General features: G+C 56.0%; 1 protein-coding gene across 1 annotated transcript in view; it reads right to left on the bottom strand.

Moving 5' to 3' along the window:
• The window catches only part of RB1CC1 (RB1 inducible coiled-coil 1), a 57,164-nt gene that overhangs the window by 32,502 nt on the left and 404 nt on the right, over window positions 1-24,258 (bottom strand). Inside the window, exons 2-7 of the mRNA XM_055125564.1 lie at window positions 8,033-8,141; window positions 6,374-6,495; window positions 5,053-5,179; window positions 4,698-4,868; window positions 1,877-2,079; window positions 455-863 (exon numbers count right to left, since the gene is read on the bottom strand). Coding sequence (XP_054981539.1) covers window positions 455-863; window positions 1,877-2,079; window positions 4,698-4,868; window positions 5,053-5,179; window positions 6,374-6,444 — 981 coding nt within the window. The 5' untranslated portion in view covers window positions 6,445-6,495; window positions 8,033-8,141. The remainder of the gene's footprint in view (window positions 1-454; window positions 864-1,876; window positions 2,080-4,697; window positions 4,869-5,052; window positions 5,180-6,373; window positions 6,496-8,032; window positions 8,142-24,258) is intronic.

Below are 24,258 nucleotides of genomic sequence, written 5' to 3' on the forward strand. Positions count from 1 at the left end.
GAGACCGGGTGAGGGGTGAGGTGCCTTGCGGGCACAGCTTGCTCGTCCCCTGCGTGCAGGCCCCTGGCCCCAGGAGTGACCCTCGGAGAGAGGCAGCAGCTGTGCGCACGGCCCGCCCACCCCCTCCAGGAAAACATCCACGGAATAAGCAAGTCCTGAACCTTAAGGGACCCCAGGGGCTGCAGCCTTCTCCAGCACAGGGCCCCACGCAGCACGGAAGCTCTGAGCCTCCAGCCTCCGGAACCCGCGGTATCCTACACTTGGGTCAGAAGGACAGACTGTCACGGCACAGACATTCTGTGGCTCGATCACACGGGACTCTGCACGCCACTGGGCCACGCTCGGCTGGAACCTTCTGTTCTCTGAAGAGGGAAACCGCCCCAGCAGGGCCCCGCGCCGGCCCAGCACACACCGGGGGCTTCCTCACATGTGAGACATGGAGCCAAGTACTCACCCTGCTCATAGAATCGAAGCACTTCCGGACCAGAGACTCCACGTCGTTGGGCCTATCCTGCACGTTGATCCAGTCCAGCAGGGAGACGTTGAACAGCGGCAGAGCCCCGTCCTGCGTCTCGGCCGTGCCCTCCTCCTGCGGGGCCGGACTCTGGCCAGACTCCCCGGCCTCGGCCGCCTCGGGGGCTGCGGGATCCGCTGCCTTGGGGAAGGAGGCGGCCAGGGCCCTGTCGGCTGCTCGAGGCGTGTCGGGGGAGAGCGGCAGCTCGGCGGAGGCTCTCAGCGCGGCCTGCTCGGAGCGCTCGTGCTCAGACGCGGAGTCCAGCCTCCCCAGACACTCCCTGTAGCTGTGCCGGGTCAGGCACTCGAGCAGCGGGATCTTGGCCATCACGGACACCGCAGTTCCTAAGCTTGAGAGACAGAGCACCATCAGCGCGAGCCCGCCCGGCCCACGCCCTTCCCACACACTTCGGAGCCCTCCGTGACCCGCTCTCCTCCCGGGTCTCGAGCCCTGAGGCTGAATAAAATCTCAGAATCATCCGTACCACCACGCCACCCGAGTCAGGCCCACCCGAACCTCTTTAAACAGAAGGGAAAAGGCCGAAGGGCTGGAGTGCCCGGCAGGCCCCACCTGATCCCTGGCGGTCTCGGGCCCCGAGCACTGTCCCTGGGCACTGCACAGAGGCCCCTGCGCTGCGGGCTCCGAGCACTATGGCTGGCCGGGAGCCGGGGGAGCGGGTACTGGGCCGAGGAGAGAATGCGACTCTCTCAGACTCAAGGTGGCAGAACCGCCACCAAGGCCGAGGGGAAGGGCCGTGGCACATAGAAGGCGCTACCACGTGCCCGACTGCTGCGCCCTCACTGCTCTTAACCCCTGGAGACAAGCCACACCAGGCCACAGGGAAAAACACTCGGGTGAGGCCCAGACTACGAGGGCTGATCTTCCATCTCAGCGAGTCTGCAGCTGGGAATAACCAAGCCAAAGAATTTGTTTCCTTGCTGATGCTGGGAAACATGTCCTTTCCCCTCAGGCTCACTGGGGTGCGGGTTGCTGCAACACTCGAGGAGGGCATAGCTTCTGGGGGTGCCCCTCAAACGCACACAGCACGAGGAGAAGGCGACCAGGGGGCAGAGGGACAGCGCAGAGCCCCGGGCGGTGCTGGCCGGGCCCTGGGGCCACCTTGTGCTGGACACACCAGCGGGGGGCAGTGCTGGGGGCCTGGCTTCAGAGCCCCCCGAGGGCTGCGCCCAGCAGACCAGGCCACACAGAGACCTGCACGGGCCCCCCGACGGCTGTGTTTTAACCGCAGCCTCCAAACAGCACCGCCAAGTCTCCAAATGAGCCTCGACTTCAGACCACTACTACTAAGCTACGAAAGGACCGGAAAGGCCCCGGCGGGTCTCCATTTGGACAGCGACATACTGAGTGAGCTTCAACTTGATGTCCTCCACAGACTGCAGGTAGCTGGTGTAGATGCTCTCGAACTTGGCGAGCAGCCGCTGGTAGGAGCTGGCACAGTCCTCCAGGTTGGCCATGATGGCGGCCCAGCCCTGGTGCTGCAGGTGCTCGTCGTGCACGAGGCCCTCGCAGAAGGAGCAGAGCTTCTTGGCCACTTCGTACATCTCCTGCGGGAGGGAGAGAGGACGGGAGGACGACAGTGCTCGCAGGCACCGTGCGAAACCACTAGCGAGAACAGCTTGGCAGTGCTGCTGCAGCTCCTGTCCGGGGCTGAGCAAGGATACGCCGGTGCCCGAGCGCTCAGGGACACCCCGCCAGGACAGAAGGTGAAACCTGCCGACCACGGCACGGCCACGCCCCGGGCCCAGGAAACACATCAGCAAAAGGGTCTTCAGGACATTCAAGCACAAGGGAAACACCCCCGGGTCTAACAAGAAACTGCACACAACTGAAGCTTTACATAAAAACAGCACTGAAACACGAAGTCTCTGTATACTCAAGGGAAGACCAATACACGCCACTGAACTTGCAGGCCAGGGTGCTAGACTCACACAGAGAGCTACTTTTGTGTGAGGACATGAACAGAGCCGACCCCGGGCCCAGAGAGACCGGACGGCAGGCAGGGTGTCTGCCCAGCACACAAGTGACCAGGCTTGACCCCAGCAGAGCCCCCCGGAGCAACCCCGGAGGAAGCCCCCCAGCCAGAGACCGGCTACAGGTCCCCCAGAGAGCTAAACATGGCACCCTGTGAAAGGCCCCGCGTGGGGTTCTGGCGGCAGGGGCACTTCTGGAAAGAGCAAACTCCGGTGCCCCAGGCCTCCCCGCTGGCCGTACACTGGAGTCCTTGGGGCAAGCAGGCAATCCCTACCCAGACTCGAGAGCAACGCCCCGATAAACTGGACGTTACACAAGGAGAACCTGTATCCGTCACACGGCAGCACCAGGTGAAAGACAAGCCACCAGACGCTGGGTGTATTCTAACAAACAAAACCCAAAAAAGGACTTCTATGGAAATTGAGGACACCTGTAAATCGGTTACAAGGGAATTAGCAATCCAATTTATAAGAGAAAACAGTATCTTCACAGAAGTTACACAAAAACTTCAGAAATACAGGGATATCTGGTCATCATTGCTAATGACCATGAAATACAAACAGAATTATAATGGCCTAAGATCACAGACCTATCAGAAATGCGCAAGAGGCTCCAAATAAAATCCATGGCGTAGGAAATAGGAAAGGGACATGGGACGCCCAGGGCTGGGGCCCCCGCCCAACACCCCCACCCCACCCCAAGGAAGCTGAGATTATCAACTGCACAGAACTGCTAGATGAACCTAAAACAATAGAACTAACACCCTACTGGAGAGAAATGGAAACCGTGCAATGAAGAATGTGCAAGTCAGGTACTCCCCTCAGCCTTAGTCAGAACAGCCTGAAACTGGGCACAATCTCCAACAGTTGGGTGAAGTCAGTCTCAGCGGTCGGGGGCCGGCTGCTCCCCACTCTCTGGCCGCAGAGAAACCACAAGGACAGAGTCCCTGAGGAAACACCGACAGCAGCGTCACGCCAAGCCTCTGACACGGACCAGGCGCCTTCCCAGGAGGCCTGTGTGTGCGGGGAGGGCGCGGCTGGCGAGGGCCCTGCGGGAAGGGAAGAAGTGGCGACTCCAGCCGAGGCTCCGGGAGAGGAGAGGCAGGCCAGGCCAGATGCCAGGGACGGGCCAACTCTTTCGGAAAAGGGCCGGGGTCACTGTCTTCCTGCTCATCTTATAAAAATCCATTAAAGGAAATGCACGATTTAATTTTTAATTTTCTATCATATCACTCAATAAGTAAGCGCTGTACTACTAATAAAGGTACAGTAAAAGGCGAGTTCGACACGCCACCAGGTACAAGGGTGCCCAGACTTAGACCTGACTAGCTGAAACAGGACTCGTCTGATCAGTGGGAAGCGAGCGGCACAGCCAGAGCCACGAAATGCACCTGGACTCCCCAGGCAAGAGCCTGCCTGGGGCCGCAACCCACAGCGGCTGTGAGTGTGGGGGAGACTCCGAGACACGCCCGCTCACCCTACTCTCGCCCCTGCACCACTCTGGACCCTGAGCCCCCACAGCAACCAGAAACCCGTTTGGTCTAAAACACACCCAAAGCCTCAAAGCTCCTCCAGAAACCCCCTTCCCCCACGGGAAACGCTCCATCGTGGCAACTCTAACTACAATTTACTAAGTTCGGAAACAGGAGGAGTGTACATTTCCACGTCTCCCTTTCCCCAATGACTTTTTACTAATCTGCATTCCTTCTTGACTGTGACAAAAAGTCCACCGGGACTCGGCAGCGAGGTGCCAGTGGGGTCAAGCCTGGGGGTCTGGGTCTGCGCAGTGAGGAGAGTCTCGGGGGGGGACTGGCCTCCTGCTGGGGGTACAGCCGAGAAACGGGATTTTACCTGGGACTCTCGTCTTCCAGAGGCATCAACACATTATTTAAGGCAGAACCTAAGTAATTTGTTCTATGTTTGTATTTTAGCAGTCTTTCTGATTTATGCAAAACTATCCCTAGTATTTCCATGATTTGAAAGTTAATTTTGTGCCATTTGGTCATCCATCTATTTGGTTTTCCTTCTCCTATAACAATTACATATATCTTAAGCCAGTATTTTTCACGTTTTCAGATCACTAAGGCCTGAGTAAAGTCAAGAGAATTTTGAGAAAGCCTTACCAAGACCATAGAGAAGAAATCATTGTATAAGATGGGTGGTATCAGAATTGCAAAAAACAATTATCTTACCACTGCAAGCTGTGTCCTGGAAGCAACAGTGTGAAACACTGCCGGCATCATGAGAGACTCTTCGACTTTTAGTTCCATGTCATTTTCTGTTGAAAAGGTGGTTTTAGGAATCGTAGGCGGACGTTCACATAAGATCATTTCTTTGTTAAAAAGAAAAATTGGGTTTGTGTCCTAAGAAAGTGAAACACACAAACAAAATCCCTCAAATGAGAGGCTGGAGACTTGTGAGGAGCCCCGCCCCCATGTGGGAAGCCCACCCCGTGTGAAGCCCCGCCCCCTTGTGGGAAGCCCCGCCCCATGGGAGGAGCGCCCCCCCCCCCCCCGTTGTGGAGCCCCGCCCCCGGCCCACGCCCACCGTGCCGGCGCTGTAGGTGCAGACCCTCCGCTCGGCGGCCATGCACTCGCCGCCGTTGACCACCAGCACCTGGTGCGGGATGGCGATCTTGTACTTGCTGTGCACGGCATGCTTGAGGTCGGCCACGCTGCGGGAGAGAGGGGCCGTGAATGGGGCGCCCGGCCCACCCGCCCCTGCTATGCCGCGTCCCCGGCAGACTGACGCGCGCAGGAATCTCACGAGCTCTTCTTTAAAACCAGGAATATTCGTCTCGATTTTGCATGCCGGCCTCGCCTCGCCGGCAGGACTGCGGACTCCACGCTGACACTGACCACCCATCAGAAGCGCGGGGCCCGCACACTGACCAGCCCGGGGCTTGGGGTCCGGCTCCGGGCTCAAGCACTCAACAGCCAAGGGCTGAGGCGGCCGAGAACTGCCAGGAGGGGACCCTGGGCTCTGAGCAGCAGCAGCCCCCCAATATCCATGCATACACACACACACACACACACATACATACATGTGCATACGGGGCGAGGGGCAAGGTTAGGAATATGTGCTACGTTCATTCTTCCCTGCTCAGCCTCCGAGTCCACTCTGCCCTCCCTGAAACCTCTCGGCCACTCAACACAGTGAAACCAGACAAACATTAGGAACTGCTGCAAAGCCAGAGGATGAATCACCAGAGAAGAATCCCATTAAGGCTAAAATATTTAAACTATTTACACTCATTCACAAACAGTAGGAGCACAAATATTCACAACTAACAGAACCACCTGCTACAGAACGACAACCACCCAAGGCCTGGGCCTGGGAAGGGGCGGGCAGGAGGGCCAGGTGGTGCTCGGGTGCCCTGCTCCTCAATGCACGGCAGTGCCTGAGACAGCCCTGCAAGGGTCTGTCAGAGAGAGGCTGCTGGGAGGAGGGGACCAGGCACTAGGGAAGGGGTTTGCATTGATAAAGCATGAATGACTGCAACGCACCGTATCTAAAACACAACAGAAAGGGGACAGGCACAAGCTATTTTCACGTGACCGTCAGTGACTCCTTGAACAATGCCCGGTAAAACTTGTAACAACAATCACTTAGGAGAACTTAGTTCGACTTGACAGCTCCGGCTTGACCTAAGTCTGTTTGCAGGTAAGCTGGATAATTATGAACTATTTGCTCACACGGAACAAAGTGAAAGACGACAACTACATGTGTCATGTTTTTCATAACCAATTTCAGACTTACTAGACATACTGCTACTCAGAAAGTAAGGAACAGTTTTCCCAAGGCCAAATCACTAACTTTTTGCTACAGAAAATGAAAAAATGATGAGAATAAATGAAAAAAAGCTCACGTTTGCACTGTAAGTTCAGTGTCAAATGTCAGAGTAGTTCCAGTGTTAACCAGAAATACATACAACTTCATGATGACTTCTCTGGCTTCTGGGAGCTGGGCCCTCACACTCGGATACAGACACTGAAAGAAACAAGACAAGTGGTCAGTTTCACACGCAGAAACACAACAGCAACCTTACGCGAGATGCAGGACAGCAGTACTACAAAAGTGACCCAAAAGAGCAGTGCTGAAACTAGTGAGAAGCGTAACTGCTTTATCACAGAGTTCTCCAACCCACTCCTCAGGGCGGGCTGGGAGGCCCCTGCCTCGGGTGAGCAGAGGGAGCCACCCCAGCCCTTCCTGCACACTCCCGACATGCCTCAGTTCTCAGGCCTCTCCTTCTACGTGCAGTGTAAAAATCAAAGGACAGCCAGACTACAGTCCCCCCGCTGTAAGAGAGAAAATGGTGATCTAAAACTTATTTCTTTCACACTTTTCGTGTAACTTCCATATTTGAAATATAAATATAAAAATACTTGGTGAAAAGTCTAACTCCAAAGTTCTTCCTCTGATTTTTCTGTTGTAACTATAAAAAATATTGAACTGTTACAAATAATTTTAAACTACTATAAATAGAGAACAGCGGGTAAGAGTAACGAACACTTGCAAGTTAGGAGAAATTGGCCATTCCCCCCTCCTGCCTCTTAACCTGCACCCACCTGCTGAACTTGAAAATTACCCTTGAGAAAAGCTGCCCCAGGATCAGTGCTGTCCACCACAGGGCTGGACCCCGGTCAATCCCCAGCACAGCCAGCAACCTGAGCACCAACCACACCTCCCTCCCCAGAGAAGCCCACCCACCCTACGGCCAGAGCAGCACTCGGGTAGAACCAGAGCACTTCAAAGGAGCCTATTAGCTGTCCATATCTAAATCTCACACACGTATTGCAAATTTCCTCTTTTACCCCGCAGTGAGTAACAAGGTGGTGAAAGGCCGAGAGAAAATTAGCCCAGGAACAGGTCTCCTTCTCCATGGCCTGACAGACGTGCCGCAGAGAAACATCACCGGGCAAGAGCAAAGGCAAGGGGCTGGGGCAATAGCACAGCGGGTAGGGCGTTTGCCTTGCACGCGACCAACCCGGGTTCGATTCCCAGCATCCCATATGGTCCCCTGAGCACTGCCAGGAGTAATTCCTGAGTGCAGAGCCAGGAGTAACCCCTGTGCATCGCCAGGTGTGACCCAAAAAGCAAAAAAAAGGAACAGAGGCAAATGCTCTTTTGTAGATACTAATCTAACCAAATCAATAACCACTTTTTATAAATTTCTGTATTTTCTGACTTGCCACTGGCCTATAATACTATGGAATTTCAGGGATTTGCTCCACACCTCTACATGTGAGGTATGGAGCCACCAACCACGCCACTGAGACCCCTCGCCTCACCCCTGGCCTCCCTCCCCTTCCCGTCTGCAGCTACCAAAGGTTTCTGTTTCAGTCTAGGAGTTTCGGTTTCCACCTCCTCATGTGCTTTTAGTTATTCATATTCTGCATAAATGAGACCTATCCACTTATTGTCTTTCATCAGCAACTAACAGTTCACTTCTATACTCAGAAAATATTTTTGGGTTGTTTCCAAAATGTTATAGGTCAAAAATCAGTTATAAAGAACCGTCACTCACCTCAGGCACTGTGCAAGGATTACCACTTTTCTTAGCAGATTAAAACTGGCTTACGTTTGCTTTGCTTGATATTGGCAAATGAATGGCATTACTGGTTAAATTTGATGAGCTAGAAAAGAAAAAAGTCTGGTTATTATGCTGTATCACTGCCATCCCGTTGTTCATCGATTCACTCAAGCAGGTGCCAGTCACGTCTCCATTCATCCAAGCCTGAGATTTTAGCAGTCTCTCCTTACTCGTCCTTCCCAACGACTGGAGGCTCTTTCAGGGCCAGGGGAGTGAGACCTGTTATGACATATCAAATACGCCACGGGGAGCTTGCCAGGCTCTGCCATGCGCTGGTTATTGTTCGAGCGGGTACCAGCTCGAACCAGCGCTGTATAAATTTTATACAGAGAAAAAATTTAGTATGTGACATATGCTTGAATGTCTTTTAAAATCACTTTTGATTTCTCGAGAACAGAGCTTCCATGTGACCTGGCAATTCCACTCCTCGGTCTACCCTTCCCCCGCCCCAAACAAACAACTCCCTGGAGGTGAATGCTACAGCCATTTCCCCGTTTTTAAAATATAACGGTAAGAAAAAGAGGGCCCTGAAGTCTGTGCCTGATTCCAATTCTGACTCTCTCAGTAATTTCGACCCTGGACAAGTTATTCAGCTCCTGTAGTTTCCCCAGACAAACAAGGAATGAAACTGCGCCTTAGGAGGTTTCAGCTCTGACAGGGGGATCTGCAGTGGCCACCCCAGGGCCTGCTGATCACTTCCAACAACGAAGGACGTAAGGATGAGCCGCCTGTCCGGCCCATGACCCCTACCCCACCCCTCCCGCCGGCTGACCCCTCCCGCACAGCTCTGCCGCAGCGGGCGGCTGGATACACGGGATGGAAGGCCTCAGTCCAGTGACACGTCAGGAATCAAGCCGACCCCCCAGGGAGTCGGGGGGCTACAGACTCCGACGGCGCCCCCGAGGGAGCCGAGACAGGGACCCAGAACTCCACGAGGAGCAAGGGCGGGGGGGGGGGGGGGCGGCCGTGCACACGGGCTGTGCTCCAGGCCAGAGCACTGCAGGGACAGCCCGAGAACTGAAGCCCCAGCGGGGATGGCCAGCCACCCCAAAAACCAACAAAAGGCAAGAGAGAGAAAGTCATTCTGTCCTCGAGCTCTGGACTCGAGCACTGAGTCTGAGGAGCCGCTCTCGGGGCCTCACGCACCCCGAGCCCAGAGCACTGCACCCCGAGCCCAGCGCCAGCTGCACGCCGTCCCAGCCCGCTTGCCCAGTCTGTGTCTGCCGCCCCGGTCCCCAGGTGGCCCCGCACAGCCGCGGGCACCAACATCTTTCTCCTCCCTGCACTGTCCAGCCCGCACCAGGCTTCTGGCCGGTCACGCATCCCCGAGGCCTTGGGAGCGAGGACCCGAAAGGCCGGCCGGGCAGACGTTTTCCTGCCTACACTCCAGTGTCCGCACAGAACAGCCTCACTGGGGAGAGAGCGGGAGCCAGGACTTAGGAAACTGACTATTCTGGCCACTGCTCATCTGTCTCACTTGGGTTTGGTTCTGGGGCACGCCTGGCTGTGCTGTGGGCTGGCTCCTGGCTGTGTGCCCAGGCTCACTCCTGTCTCTGTGCTCAGGGCTGACTCCTGGCTCTGTGCTCAGGGCTGACTCCTGGCTCTGTGCTCAGACTCACTCCTGGCTCTGTGCTCAGGACTGACTCCTGGCTCTGTACTCAGGACTGACTCCTGGCTCTGTGCTCAGACTCACTCCTGGCTCTGTGCTCAGGGCTGACTCCTGGCTCTGTACTCAGGACTGACTCCTGGCTCTGTGCTCAAACTGACTCCTGGCTCTGTGCTCAGGGCTGACTCCTGGCTCTGTGCTGACTCCTGGTGGAGCTGGGGGTGTCCAGGGGGTGCAGGGACCCTATCTGGGCCAGTGGCATGCAAGGTAAGGCAGGTGCCCCAGTGTGACACTAACTCTCCGGGCTCCCCTCACAACTACTGAGAACACTTTATTACACGTTTCGCTCCTGAATGCTTTTGTTTGGCCTTCGCAGGCACCTGTAAGGATTCATGTATACTCCGACTGACTGCTTGTCTCTCACCGGAGAGTACTAACATTCCTGACGCCTGGTAAGGACACAGGGCTGCCCGGGCTCTCGTGCCGAGACTCCCGCCAGCCGCCTTCCCGCGCCCGAGACAGGGACGCAGCCTCCTCCCACCACTCCCCAAGACACTGTTCAACCCCGAGCAAAACAAGCTGTGAGAAACCTCAGGCGGGGTCAGCGCGGCGGGGCAGAGGCTGCGTCACGTGCTCTGTGTGCAGCACCAGACAGGGACGGTCCCCCAGTCCACCCGGAGGGGCCCTGCCCTGGGCACAGCTGGGGCGCCCGAGGTCACATGACTGTACTTAGTCAACACTTCCTGCCACAGGCCTGAACTCGCGTCACCAAACTCCGCTCCAAACCTAGACCTGCCAGTCACAGGGGCCGGAGCGCAGGGCGGTGGCCCCCGGCTGAGCACGGCGGGGTGGCCCAGACACAGCAAGGGAGGCGTGAACGAGGACCGTTGGTGCCCGACAGGACTCGACACTCTCGGGGAGCTCCCGTGCCAGGGCGGCCTTTCGGGAGCCGCCCTGCTGGGTCAGCCCTGACGCCTTCCAGCGCCTCAGCCGGCAGACATTCCGCAAGAAGCAAGCAAGCATGATGCAACCTGACACACATGTGGCCAGGAAGGATCTATTTTAGGAGGTGGGTGCGAAGGTAACTGGGGCCTGGGGTGAAGAACCCCGCCCCACCCTATGACCGTGCGGCAAGGCAGTGCGAGGAGAACAACGTTCGTGACTAAACAAAGTCCTTCTTCAAAAGGACGATGATTATCACTGTCCTGAGACATTCTCTTTTAAAGACTTTATTTTTTTGCTTTTTTGGGGGGGTCACCCCTGGCAATGCACAGGGGTTACTCCTGGCTCATGCACTTGGGAACTACTCTCAGCAGGGGGCAGTTCGGGGTACTATGGGATGCTGGGAATCGAACCCGGGTCGGCTGCGTGCAAGGCAAACACCCTCCCCGCCGTGCTATTGCTCCGGCCCCCTAGAGATCCTTTTCAATGTTTTGTTTGGGTATGACTTCACCACCTTTGGAGGAGAGCCACACGGCAATCTAGAGAAAGGGCGGGCACCTCCAGCCGGGCTCCTCACTCTGCGGCTCCCTCTAGGGTGGGCCACATCCTAGACGGGTCCCTCTTGCCTGGGCGCACACATCTGTCCACCCGGGTCAAAGAACATCCAAGCCATGAGTCATTTCATACAGATTTGCCCAAAACTACTTCAGAGGATTCTTAATGCTTATTTTCCAAACCACGAAAGTTAACGCTGATACATTACCTAACCCTCAGTTCATATTCAAATTTTCCCCTAAAAATATTCCTTAGGACTCCCAGCCCCCAGTTCAGATTCAACACAACATCACACAGTGCTTTCATTTGTAAGCGCCGATCTTGAACTTCAACAGCGCCAACCTTTCCCTGTTTTTTTTCTTTGGGGGGGGGCAGGGTTGGCCTCGCCGGAGTGCTCAGGGCTGGCTCCTGGCCCTGGCCCTGGCCGGGCTCACACCTGCGTGGGCCCTGAGCCAGGACCCTCTGCTGGGCCGCTGCTGGCCCCCAACAGAAACGTCCTCACGGCAGTTCCTGCAGCAGCACCAGAACTCAGTCCAGCCCAGCGCTGGCCAGTCTCCAGTCGCACCCGGTGCTCCCTGTCACCGAGCCTGTCACCAGGGCGGAAAGAGAGGACGCCGGTCAGCGTTCCGAGACCCCCCGGCCTCCCTGACCCGGGCACGGCTGCTCCCGCCACATGGGCAGCCTTCGCCGGGTGGGCGCTGAGTCCTGGCTCTGCCCCACCCCCGCCGCCCCTGCCGCGTGCGGCTCCGTCTCTCCCTGTGCCCTAGGCACACAGCGCGTCACACACCGCGAAGGACACCTCCCGGTAATCCGCCGTCTGTGTGTGCGCTTTGTTTTTCACCAAGTGCGACACTCCCAAGTACAGTGTCCATGAACGTGAGCGAGGAAGAGCAGCGCCAGGTTATTGGGGGTGGCCACAGGCCAGGGCCCAGGGGCCCAGCCGCTTACCCAGCCCGCCAGAGTCGGCCCGCAGCTCTCCCCGAGTCCAGCCCCGCTGCGCTGCAGAGCAGGGGCGGGCGGGGAAGGGTGCCCCAGGCCCGCCCGCCCAAAGGGGGAAATGACCGCTTGGGGCCTGGGGGTCACAGTGGCGGTGCCGGGGGCCCTGCGGATTTCCGGGGAGCAAACCGTGTGCAAGCGAGACCCCCTGCCGCTCGGGTAGCAAGGGCACGAGCGTGACCGCGACACATGAGAACACGCAGGCCTGAGGGTCACACGGCCGTCCAAGTCCCAGAAGCAGCCCCTTGGCAATCTCCCATTTCTCGCGGCAATTTTATTTTTAAGCTATCATGTTTTTAAGTACAACTTTTATGATTTCCAAGATACAATAAAGCAGGATGGCAGAAAACTTGCATGTGTCACGAAGACGTCCTTAAAATGAAGAAAAGTCACCCTCAGAGCATGGCCTGGCCCCAGGATTGGGGAGAGTTCTTGGGACACAGAGAAACCGACCCCTGCGGGCCGGAAAGCAGCCTCCAAAAATACCATGTTCACAGAGAGGGGGGGAGGCAGGGAGAAAGAAGAGGGGGAGAGAGAGAGAGAGAGGAGAAAGGAGAGAGAAAGGGGGGGAGAAAGGAGAAGGAGGGAGAGAGAGAGAGAGAGAGAGAGAGAGAGAGAGAGAGAGAGAAGGGAACTCCCGGCATCCCAGATGGCTCCTGAGCAGCAGCTCAAGTGCTCCTGGGCGGAGCCTGAGTGAGCCCTGTGCCCCCAAGCCCCCACACAGAAAGCAAACCCTTGACAGGGTCACAGAGAAGACTCAGTACTTTAAGAGTAAGCACCGGAGCGGCTACTCCACAGACGAGCTGGCTCTGACAAGGGCTCGTACGGCGGCGAGAGGAGGAGTTCCACCCAAGGAGCTACAGGAGGTGATTCAAGGTTCTGAGTTCATGTACAGGACTGGGTCAGACGGCCTAAGACACAGTCCTGAAGTAAGCGCAGAGGCCCGAGGCCCGCGTCGTACTCGGAGCGAGCCCTGAGCACCCCTGCACGGCCCCCTTACCCGGGGCGGGGCTGACGTGGCACTGTAGTAAAACAACAATGAATGCTAAAAAAAAAACCCGTGTCTACAAAAATATTCGCAGTGTTTTAAAATAGTCCGGCAGAAACAACCGGAGGAAGGGAGGGGGAAGGTCAGGAAGCCACAGATAAGATCGGCCAAACACTGATACGGATAAAAACATACGGGCGGACAGGAGGGCCGGGGCAGCGGGCGAGGCGCTCGCCAGGCACGTGGCTGACCCGCATTCCCCCGGCCACCTCCTGGGGCCCTGGGGCCCTGCCGCAGTGAGCCCCGAGCACCAGAGCCCGAGCGTTCCCGACGGCGTCTTCCCCGGTGTGCCTCGGGCCCCACCACTGGGAGGACATTCCCGCGCCCGTGGGAACTACGGACAGAGATCTCCCAGAAAGGTCGCGGAGGGACGCGCCTGTGATCCCAGGGGCCCGCGTGGGTCCTGCGCAGGGTCGATGGCTTGGTGTCGAGTCCAGGGGGCGCGCGGGGCCACCCCTGGCCCTGCTCTCCATGCACCTGTTCCGCACTCAGTGAGGCCTCGGGCAAACCACCTCCAGGGAGCACTTTCAGGGGAGTAAAGCCAAGCACCCACTCGGCTCCCCAGTCAGCGCCTCACTCGGAGTGACCTGGGGGTGGAAGGAGGGCGGTGCTTGGGGACCTCTCCCCGCAGTGCTCAGGGGGAAACGGTGCCAGGGATCAAAGCCCAGTAGCCTCATGCCAGGCAAGCACTTAACCCGTCCACTACCGCTGGCCCCAGAAAGTCATTCTAACAAGGCAACACACGCAGGCAGATCACACACCTGTGAACGAAAGGAACGCAGAGGAGAGCGAATGCCATTACCTAGGTCCTCGTGTCGGTAATAAATATTGCAGCAAAACATTCAGCTGCCACTGCAACACCTCTCCGATTTTATTTATTTATTTATTTTGCTTTTTGGGTCACACCTGGCGATGCACAGGGGTTACTCCTGGCTTTTGCACTCAGGAATTTCTCCTGGTGGTGCTCAGGGGACCATACAGGATGCTGGGAATTGAACCCGGGTCCGCCGCGTGCAAGGCAAACGCCCCACCCGCTGTGCTATCGCTCCAGCCCACCACCTCTCTGATTTTAATTTGATGTAAAGAGAAGAAAAAACAACGAAATTTTATAAAAAGAATTTGAAAAGACCCAGTTTAAATTCTTGGCCATTACCAGGTGAGGCTTTGAGCAGCCACACTGGAGCAGAGTCAGAGAAGGAAGAGCCAAGAGAGCGGAAGCAAGACCGGCGAGTAGAGCGTGACTGCACTGCACTGTTGCACTGTCGCCCCGTCCCCTTGTTCACTGATTGCTCGAGCGGGCACCAGTAACGTCTCCACTGTGGGGAGCGGCAGACACAGCTGGAGCTTCCCTGGCACTAACACCCAAGGACCCTAGAGTTACAATTACAATTACAGAGTTACAATTCTGTAACTCTCAGAATCACCCTAGGACGGAGGCGCCTTCTCACAGGGTCTCAGGGACACTAGACAGGAAAACCATTTCTCCCTCCTAAGTGAAGTCTAGCAGCCGGACAGAGGAGGCCCCTGGGAGGCACGGCAGCTGGGCGGCCCCCGAATGCCGCAGTCACCCCAGGGCCCTCTGCATGCCCACACTCTCCGCGTGACCGTGTGGACCTCTGCTCAGGGAAAGAACTTTTTGAAGTGAAACTGTACCCTGTGACAACAAAAAAGGATGGCTCCAAAGACTACAGGACGAGTAGGGAAAGGGCTTTCTCCAAGCCATCTTCTGTTACTCATCTCTTTTTTTTTTTTTTGCTTTTTTTTTTTGGGTCACAACTGGAAATGCACAGAGGTTACTCCGGCAGTGCTCGGGGGACCACATGGGATGCTGGGAATCGAACCTGGGTTGGCCGTGTGCAAGGCAAACGCCCTCCCCGCTGTGCTATCGCTCCAGCCCCTATTCATCGTTTTTCCAAGAAAATACTATGTACTCGAAGAGCATGCTGTTAAGCAGCAGCTCACAACTGTTGGGACGAGGACGGTAATGACAGGGGTGCTCGCCCCGCACGCGGCTCCATCACCCCGTCTGACTCCTGCCGAGCACGGGGGTGGCCCCAACACCACATCAGAACAAAATAACATTATAATTCTGGACTATCTCTCATGATCTTCATGAGAATGAAGAAGCTACTTTTATTCAACAGCAAATCCGAAGTTGTTGCTTATATGAGCATTCTTCAGTGAAATCCCCTAAAAACAATGAAAAGTCGCCATGGCGAAGAATCTCCAGCGACAAGCAGGCACGAGAGAGCCAACGGGTGTGTGATATGTCGGCAGACTGAGTGCCCTGAAGCCCGCACCGCGCCGTGCGTGGCGGGCCGGGGTGGTCCCCAAAGCCACCCCGAGTGAGGATGCTCTGCCAGCTGTCAGCAGGAGGTCCGCAGCCACGCAGTAGAGGCAGCAGAGCAGGCTGTCTGTCTGTCTGTCTGTCTCAGGGGCTGCACAGCCTCTGCAAGCACCGAGAGAGCCCGACGGCACGTGGAAGGCGCGTCTCTCCCCAGGAAGACGCCCTTTCCTCAGCGTGCCTCCGCCCAAGGCGGACACGGTGCGTGGTAGGGTGGCCGCCTTAGAGACAGGAGAGGAAACACTCTGGCCCGGAGCGGGGCGCCCAGAGGAGAGAGCACTGCCCGCTGCGGCCCCGGCCCGCAGAACAGCGCTTCTCAGAAACCTTTCTCTCCCCGTGCCCCTGGCCCACCCCCGGGCTACCACTTGCCAGATGGCCATACTAGTTCCACACCAAGACCAACACTTTGGCATAGAAACAAGTTCTCTACACTTAACTGTAAGTTTCTCCTTATTACAGAGACCAAACACCACAAGGAAACAGAAACGCAATTCTTCGTGCAAGCAGGGTGAAAGCTCAGGCGAGATTTTCAACGTCAAAGCAGGATTTCCATGGGCCAGAGAGGCACGGAGGGCCCAGGGCCCCTCTCACTGGGCACAGCGGGTGTCAGGCCGCGCAGGGCCACCCCGGCTGAGCTGAAGTCCCAGCAATGCATGGCCTGGAGCAGTGCCAGCTGCAGCCCTGGGCCAAACACTGACTCACAGGCCAGCACCCCACCCAGAGGCCGGGACTCCACCCAGCCCTACTCAGGATCCTCAAGGGCGGGGCGGGAACAGAGAGGGCAGGCAGAGCCACAGGCCGGCCTCCATCCGCTCTGGAGAGCCCTGCTCTCCCCAACAGTCTCGTTTTCTCCTTCCCGCCTCTCCCACTTCTTCAAGTAAGTGTAAGTAAAACTTTTATTTCTTTAAACAAAAATAAACAAATGCTGTAAGAGGGCACATGAAAGAAAAAATTGCAAGTTTTTTACAATTATTTTCTTATTAAAAGAAATACCATATAGGGCTTATTTTGTGTAATCTAAGTCAAAAGTTACACCATTTTACTGAATTCCATCTTCTCCCATCAATCCATGTGCAATGTGTAAAATCATCACCTTTGTGAAAGTGTAGCGGAATCTATTTCCGTCTTAGCATCCTCCCCGGTCAGGGATGGCAGGGGGAGGGGGCCTGCCTTGCCGGTGGGACCCCAGCACCCCATGAGGGAGACACACATGTCCCCCAAACAAGGAGGAATCAATTACCCTTCCCTGATCTGTGAAACATCTGCCTCAGGCAACTTTTAGACAAAACAAGCCACAGGACCTAGAAGAAAAGAGCGAACTTAGCACATGCCAATAAAAAGTAACAGAAATGACTCTCAAGAACACACGAACCCCCCAGTCTTCACCCCAAGGGAGAGCTTTTTTCTTCGCTTTTATGTCGGGGACGAACCCCAGCGCAGCCATTTCCCAACACGTGCCCATCAAGCCGCCGTGCGGTGGGTCCACACCGAGGCAATGGTGCACAGCTTCATTTCTCAACAGGAGGGGGCTCATCCCCACAGGGGAACGGAGAGGAGAGAGCTCCCGAGCAGCTCCATCCATAGCCCCCAGAGGAGGAGTCTCACCCCAGGGGAGGGGCAGGCGGGGCAGCAGCCCAGGAAAGGGATCTCCCTCCACAAGGGAAAAGTCTCTTCAGGCAACTGAGGGATTCGTTCGTGCAACTGCTCCTCAAGGGCTAAGTACTCCCAGACATTCAATCACGTACACAAACTCTACAGTTAGTAGTAATACTCCTCTCCAGGGTCAGAAAAATAGTACAGGACTGTGGTGTTTGCCTTGCGAGCTGCTTCCCCCCCAACCACCTCAGGACACTTCCGAGGGCAGAGACCTGAGCACTGCTGGGTGTGGCCCCCAAACAAAAACAAAACACCCCATTCCTCCTCTCCTGCCCAACACCCAGCCCCCATACATGTTAATATAGTTTCTGTCCCTGTAAATTTGCGTATTACAGAATATTCATTTTAAGTCCAACCATACAATATTTGTCCTTATGTCTGCTCATTCCATTGAGTATAATTTTTTGTTTCTTAAGATTTTTCCATATGGGGGACCAGAGTGATAGCACAGCGGGGAGGGCGTTCGCCTTGCACGTGGCCGACCTGGGTTCAATCCCCAGCATCCCGTATGGTCTCCCTAGCACCGCCAGGAGTAAATCCTGAGCACAGAGCCAGGAGTAACCCCTGAGCATCACTGGGTGTGACCCAAAAAGAAAAAAGATTTATCCACATGGTCCCCCGAGCCCACCAAGAGAGATCCTGGGCAAAGCCAGGAGTGAGCGCTGAGCACAGCTTGGTGTAGCCAAACAAAAGGAAACAAAACAAACCAACCCTAAAGATGTCATCCCTTTCATGACTGAGTAATATTCCATCCTACGCACACACATTTTCTTGATCCACTAACCCACACTTCCAGTGCCTGGTGTAGCGAAACGGTGAATGGTACCCTCAGGGCAGCAGCCCTCCGAGTCTGTTCTCTGGAGCTTCTACCTAGACGCAGGAAGGCCGGGAGGCAGGACAGTGCTGTTACTGTGCCAAGAGCGGGCCGACCACGGCAAACGCAGCTTCAGCACTGTGCTCAAGCCTTCTGAAGAAACGGCAGGTGGCGCTCAGGGCCCCAGCCCGTGCTCCAAGGGGTCACTCCCGGCAGGCACAAGGGATCAAGGATGACACCAGGCCTCAGGCCCAGCCAGCCCTGTGCAAGGCAAGCACCCTGCTTCATCTACTTGGCTCCAGCCCCCAAGTACCCCTTCCTACCCTTCAGATCGTGGGCAATAATTGAATGAGAGATGTGGACAAGCTGGAACAGTGGCTGGCACATTTCCGAAATTAAACGTGACTTCCATTTCTAAAGAGACAACCTATACCAAATATTTAAACATACAAAGCAACTGTGCCCCTGAAAATACCTGAGAAACAATCCGAGATCACAAGGTACCCCACAAACCCTCACGCTCATGACCCGTTTTGGTTTCCTTGAGGGACGGGCGGCCAAGCAACGCTCAGGGGGCTCAAGCTCTGCAGCAGGAGGGGACCGCCTGCATCACCGGGTGCCCGGGTCCCGCAGGCACTTAGGGGGCAGGGGAGAACTGGGCGGAGGGGGAGCTCTGGCCCCTTGACCTCTTCCCCCCTCGCCCCTAGAGCACTAACAATCAAAACCAACAATCAATCCAGGCTGGTCATGTCAGTTATGGTGACACTACACAACTGGACGGTATCGGGACATTTTAAAATGATGAAACCACATACTAATTAGCGATGTATTATCCAGTAAGAAAAGCAAGCCATAAGCTACATCATGTGATTCTATTTGTGAATTCTTATGTTTACTTCCTGAACGCTGAGGCATGCACAGGAGTAACAAGTCTGTCAGGGTCCGAGAGGGGCGGCAGGGAGGGCACCGGCCTTCCATGTGGCCAGTCCGGCGACCCCAGGAGTGAGCCCTGAGCATAGCCAGCTGTGGTCCCAGAACCCCCCTACCCCAGCCCCCCCAAAATGAAGGTGAAGAAACAAAACTGCCACATCAATCTTTTGAGTAAGTATGTCAGAATGTCAGACTTTCACTTTGATTGTAAAGACCACATTGATACCTGCTAGAAAAACACATTTTATCCAATTTGAAGAAGGAAAAACTGACAACTACCTTGTACAAGGAAGCCAAGAAACTGAACATACTGTCAGGAGAGCTGATGAGAGAGAGCCAGATGAGGCCCCCTCTGTGAGCCCGAGGGCCTGGGGGTCTACAGCCCACCCCAGCACCGGGCGAACCTGCTCTCGGAAGGCCGCTTCCTGGCAGCCGTGACCCACGCACTGCAGCCAACACACTGATGTGATTATGAAAAGGGCTGCTGCAAGGCCGTGAGACAGGTGTACACTCAAAACTCCAGGCAGACACATCATTCACTTGACGCAACAACCCACCTCTCTCTCCCGGTTGAGTGCTCACACTCAGTTTACATACTTAGTCTGGCACTGAAGAAACGTCCAATCAGAAATCATACTTTTACCTCAAACTGCCATCATCAAAACTCACTTCAGTGTTTTTACATTTAGAACAGTTTATTCCACCTTTTTGTCAACAAAATTATCATTTTCATATTTCCCAAAACTTCTGTTATCCATCTAAATTCTATTAATTTCTTTTCCTTTACAGCTCTGCCCCATTTCCCGAGGACAGGACCCTTCCTGGAGAACCCAGAAAGTCTTCCCGCACCAGGCCTGTGCCCCCAGCGGGCCTCCGGAACACTCCCTGACCCCAGCACCTCTCTCCCGGGCCCACGGAACCACCTCCAGACCGGCCACAGCAGCCCAGCACCAAGATGATTCACAATTTTGATTGCCATCCGTGCCTCTGTCCCTTTAAACACTGCATGTGAATTTGCCAAATTTGGCACGCAACAAAATTAGCAGGAAAATGTCAGAGACAGACTTCCACTTGGAGACCCACCTCTCCCGAGGAGGCTCAATCTCTACCCTTGGCCGGCTACAACCGAAAATGATACTTTTACCTGGTGAGTGAAGCGGCAACAATGCACTTCAAATGCCTTAACAGTATACGGAACAGTTACTAATTGCAACAACTCCAAAACCTCTGGGGCCACACCCTGCAGCGCTGGGGGCTGCTCCTGGCGGTCCCGGGCGCTGTCAGAGGCAAAGCCCTCACCGCCGAGCCCTGCTCCGGCCCAGGTGTCGCTCCGCCAAGATCTCCCACCCTACTCCCGTGAACACTTCCGCTCCCTCACACTGGCCAGGGAACGCTTCCCCGACAACGGAACTTGCTCACGCGCACTCCTGTCCCATTACCAGTCTCTGGGGGGTCTCCGGGTGGCGGGTCCCTAATATTCTTCCCCTACTCTGAATTACAGAGCTAGTGACACAAAATAGTAAAAAATGTTCTTCTAAACTCTTTGGGACAGAGACAGCTATAAATGGGGGTGGGGGGAAGATGTACTTTTTGTTTTTATTTACTTTTGAAGTAAAATCGCTCTTTACTTGAAGACATTTGCTTAGAGAAATGGCGGGCAGAGGGGGCCTCGCCAGAGGGGGAAACGCTGAGGACACACCTCAGATATCAGCCAACCTCCAGGGTGAAGAATGAGCGGTAAACTGGAAGGAAGAAATTCCACATCACAGTCTGAGATGCAGCTCGATCAGCAGAGCGGAGAATGAGCCAGGGATGCACTCTTTAAGATGCTAACAATATAGACGTCACACCCAGATCACCAATTAGCAACGCGGGGCTGCATTCTCGCTCACACACAGAACAGACCAAGCAGTCTGGTATGAGGTGGGGGGAGTCTAGTTAATCAACTGGAAGTTAACTTACAATACTGTCACCAGTATAATGACTAGTAGTCATTCGAATTTACTACCAGCTGGTCAAATCTACTCAAACTGTAGACCTACTTCCCTTATAGGGCGGGAACAAAGGGCAGACCCCCCAGCTGACTATTTCTGTCCTCCCAAACTGAACAAACACACCATCATCCACTCCACCCGGCTGAACACGCCACACAAACCAGGCACAGGGCGATGCTGGGAACATGAATATCCTCAGGTGCTTTCCAGCCTAGGGCACACCTGGAATCCAGATGACACCAGACGAAGACTGTAAACGACTCGGTCTGATTCGAAAAGCTGCACATTACAGATCAGAGCAATGTGCCCTCCCTCAGGGGCTCCTGGGTGCTGCACCCATGGAAAGGTCTAACGCACATACGGAGTGCCCACAGTGCCCAGGAACCGTGCCCAGAGACGGAGCACCAGGCCTCCGCCTTTCCAGGTCAGATCACTCCCCTTTCACCTACCCTTTCCCTGCACAGAAGAGGAAGAAGAAGGAAAGAGAAGGAGGTCGGCCAGTCGTCTTCCTCTCATTACTTCCCGAAGAATCCCAGGTGCATGCTCACGTGGCCCGCTGCCCCTTTCCAGAAACCCCTACCCAGTGCCCCCTGGAAACCTGTCTGAAGTCAACTCACAGAAAGGGTCCCCGCCAACAGTGTCGGTCACCACGGCAAGCGACGGGCAGCACTGCCCAGGGAAGCTGCCCCCAGGGCGTGTCCTCGGGCCAGGCAGGCAGCTCCAGAAGAGACAGGAGGCGGGTGTCCCAGCTGGGCAGCAACTCCTCACGCCGGGGTCCCGGGCAGGAGGGAGCCCGCATACCTACCTGCGGGCAAGCCTCAAAGGAGGGAACTGCTGTCAGGACTCAGTAACGAGTCCTACCAACACCTAGTACACAACCGCACCGGGCACCTTTCCAGCTCAGAATACACTGGTGTGTTTTATACATTTTCATGTCCAGCCATCTATAAAATCTATGTAAGTGCATGACAAATAATTTGAAATTAGAAATACTAGTAATCGGTCTTTGTTAACAAGCATCTTAATGCGAGAGCACGTGCCTTGCGTGCGTGACAGCGTCCCGTCACCCACGGCAGCCCCGAGCTGTTCAAATCACTAACAGAGCATCATTAGACTTTGCCCTTCCCGAACAGTACTGGGCGTTCGAGTAAAGTCTCTTCACCACATTCCGCGTTCACGCCTCCTGGGTTTATGTCAATACATGGGAGAGTTGCTATTTCCTTCGAAGGTGAATTTTGATTCTTAAAACTCATCTACAGCAAAACTATTTCAATCTTTCATTTGTAACAGACACTAGGAGTTAATTAGTGAAAACAAAGTAAACAGCAAACGCTGATGACCTTCATTTCACTTGGGCTGAACCCACACGGAAACATGGAACTACTTTTTAAAGTGCACATCTGGAATTTGCAATTCAGCAGTCAAGACAAACTTAGAGATATTAACATGAGACACGGGGGTGGAGGAGGGCTGGGATGGGCTTAATGTCCCTGACATGAGTGAGGCCCTAGGTTCTGTAGGAGAGGGAAAATGTAGCATTTGCGGCATCTGTGACAAACAGGAACTACAAAAACTCAACCCTCCACAACGCTTCTGTAACATTCCATTCCAGCACCTGAAAACAATTTGTATTGCAACTTTTCTTACAGATTTTCAGTGATTCGCTACTTCCTACGACCTTACACGCAAGGCCCGCTAGTTCCTGGTGCTGGCCTCCAGAGGCCAAACCGTGCGTGACCGCGGGTTCCGGTCTCACCTGGAAGTGAGCTGCAAGCAGCTTCCCAGGCTTTTTAGGTTTACTAAACAAGGCCCCGTGTCCGGACACCCAGGGGTGTAGACCGATGAGTTTCCCTACAATGAAGCAAAAGATCCCCACCACAGCACCTAGCAGTGCGAGCCAGCACCCCGGAGTCCAAGTCACTTGCCGTTCCTGCTGCCGGGACGGCTCTGTTCCCAGACCGCCACAACTCAAGTCCTCGCTCCTCCTGGAACTTCCTTTAAAGACTCTCACCAATGAGGCTTCCTTCCCCGGCGACCCCAGGGAAGTTTCAACCCCACAATCTTACTTCTTCTAGAGCGATTACATAAACTTTGGTTCATTTATTCACTGCAGAAATCCCAACAACTCAACAGCAGTGCACCAGGCACACAACAGTTGACACAAAAGTAACTGCATACAGAGTGAGAGCACCACACACACACAGGGTAGAGCACCACTCCTCTATAAAGAACCCCCCCCCCCACACACACACACACAATCACATCACATCCAGGGCAGAGTACCACGCCTTTATAAAGAAACACACACACACACACACACAGTCACACCCCAGGACAGAGCACCACTCCTACACACACACACACACACACACACACACACACACACACACACACACACACACACACACACACACACACACACACACACACACACACACACACACACACACACACACCCCAGCCGCGGCAAGTGGGCACCCGGACTCGGGTCACCGGGGAGGCGGCCAGCGGGCCCAGGTGCCGGGTCACCGCCCGGCGCCCATCCCGACCCCGACTCACCCGAGGGTGCCGAGCACACGGACGTGACGTGGGCGAGCAGCACCCGGCATCCCCAACCCGCGCCCAGATGGCCACAACACGCGGGACTGTGCACCGTCGGCCCAGGGAGGGCACCGGCCGACCCACCGGCCCTGCACGGCCAGCCCAGCCCCTGCACGGCCGGCCCCCTGCTCGGCCAGTCCCCTGCTCGGCCACCCCTGCTCGGCCAGCCCAGCCCCAGCCCCCGACGGCCGGCCCCCTGCACGGCCAGCCCCTGCACGGCCAGCCCCTGCACGGCCAGCCCCCTGCACGGCCAGCCCCTGCACGGCCAGCCCCAGCCCCTGCTCGGTCAGCCCCTGCACGGCCAGCCCCAGCCCCTGCTCGGCCAGCCCCCTGCTCGGCCAGCCCCTGCTCGGCCACCCCTGCTCGGCCAGCCCAGCCCCTGGACGGTCTGCCCCAGGCCCCTCACGGCCAGTCTCCGCACGGCCTCCCCTGCACGGCCGGCCCCTCCCGGCGCTGATCCCCGCGGCCCCTGGCCCCCATGGGGCAGCGTCCAGGCGGCCGCGGCCGGAGTGGACACGGGCGCGGGGCGCGGCTGAGTCATCCCGGGCGCCTGGGCCGGCCGGGGTCGGCACGCGGGGCCGCAGGGACGGCGGCCGGGACCACCCCGCGCCCCGCCCGGCCCCGCCCGGCCCCGCACGGACCCCGGCCCGACCCCGACAGCCGGCACCCCTGAC

The sequence above is a fragment of the Sorex araneus genome, chromosome 2 (genome assembly GCF_027595985.1).
Source record: "Sorex araneus isolate mSorAra2 chromosome 2, mSorAra2.pri, whole genome shotgun sequence".
Taxonomy (NCBI): domain Eukaryota; kingdom Metazoa; phylum Chordata; class Mammalia; order Eulipotyphla; family Soricidae; genus Sorex; species Sorex araneus.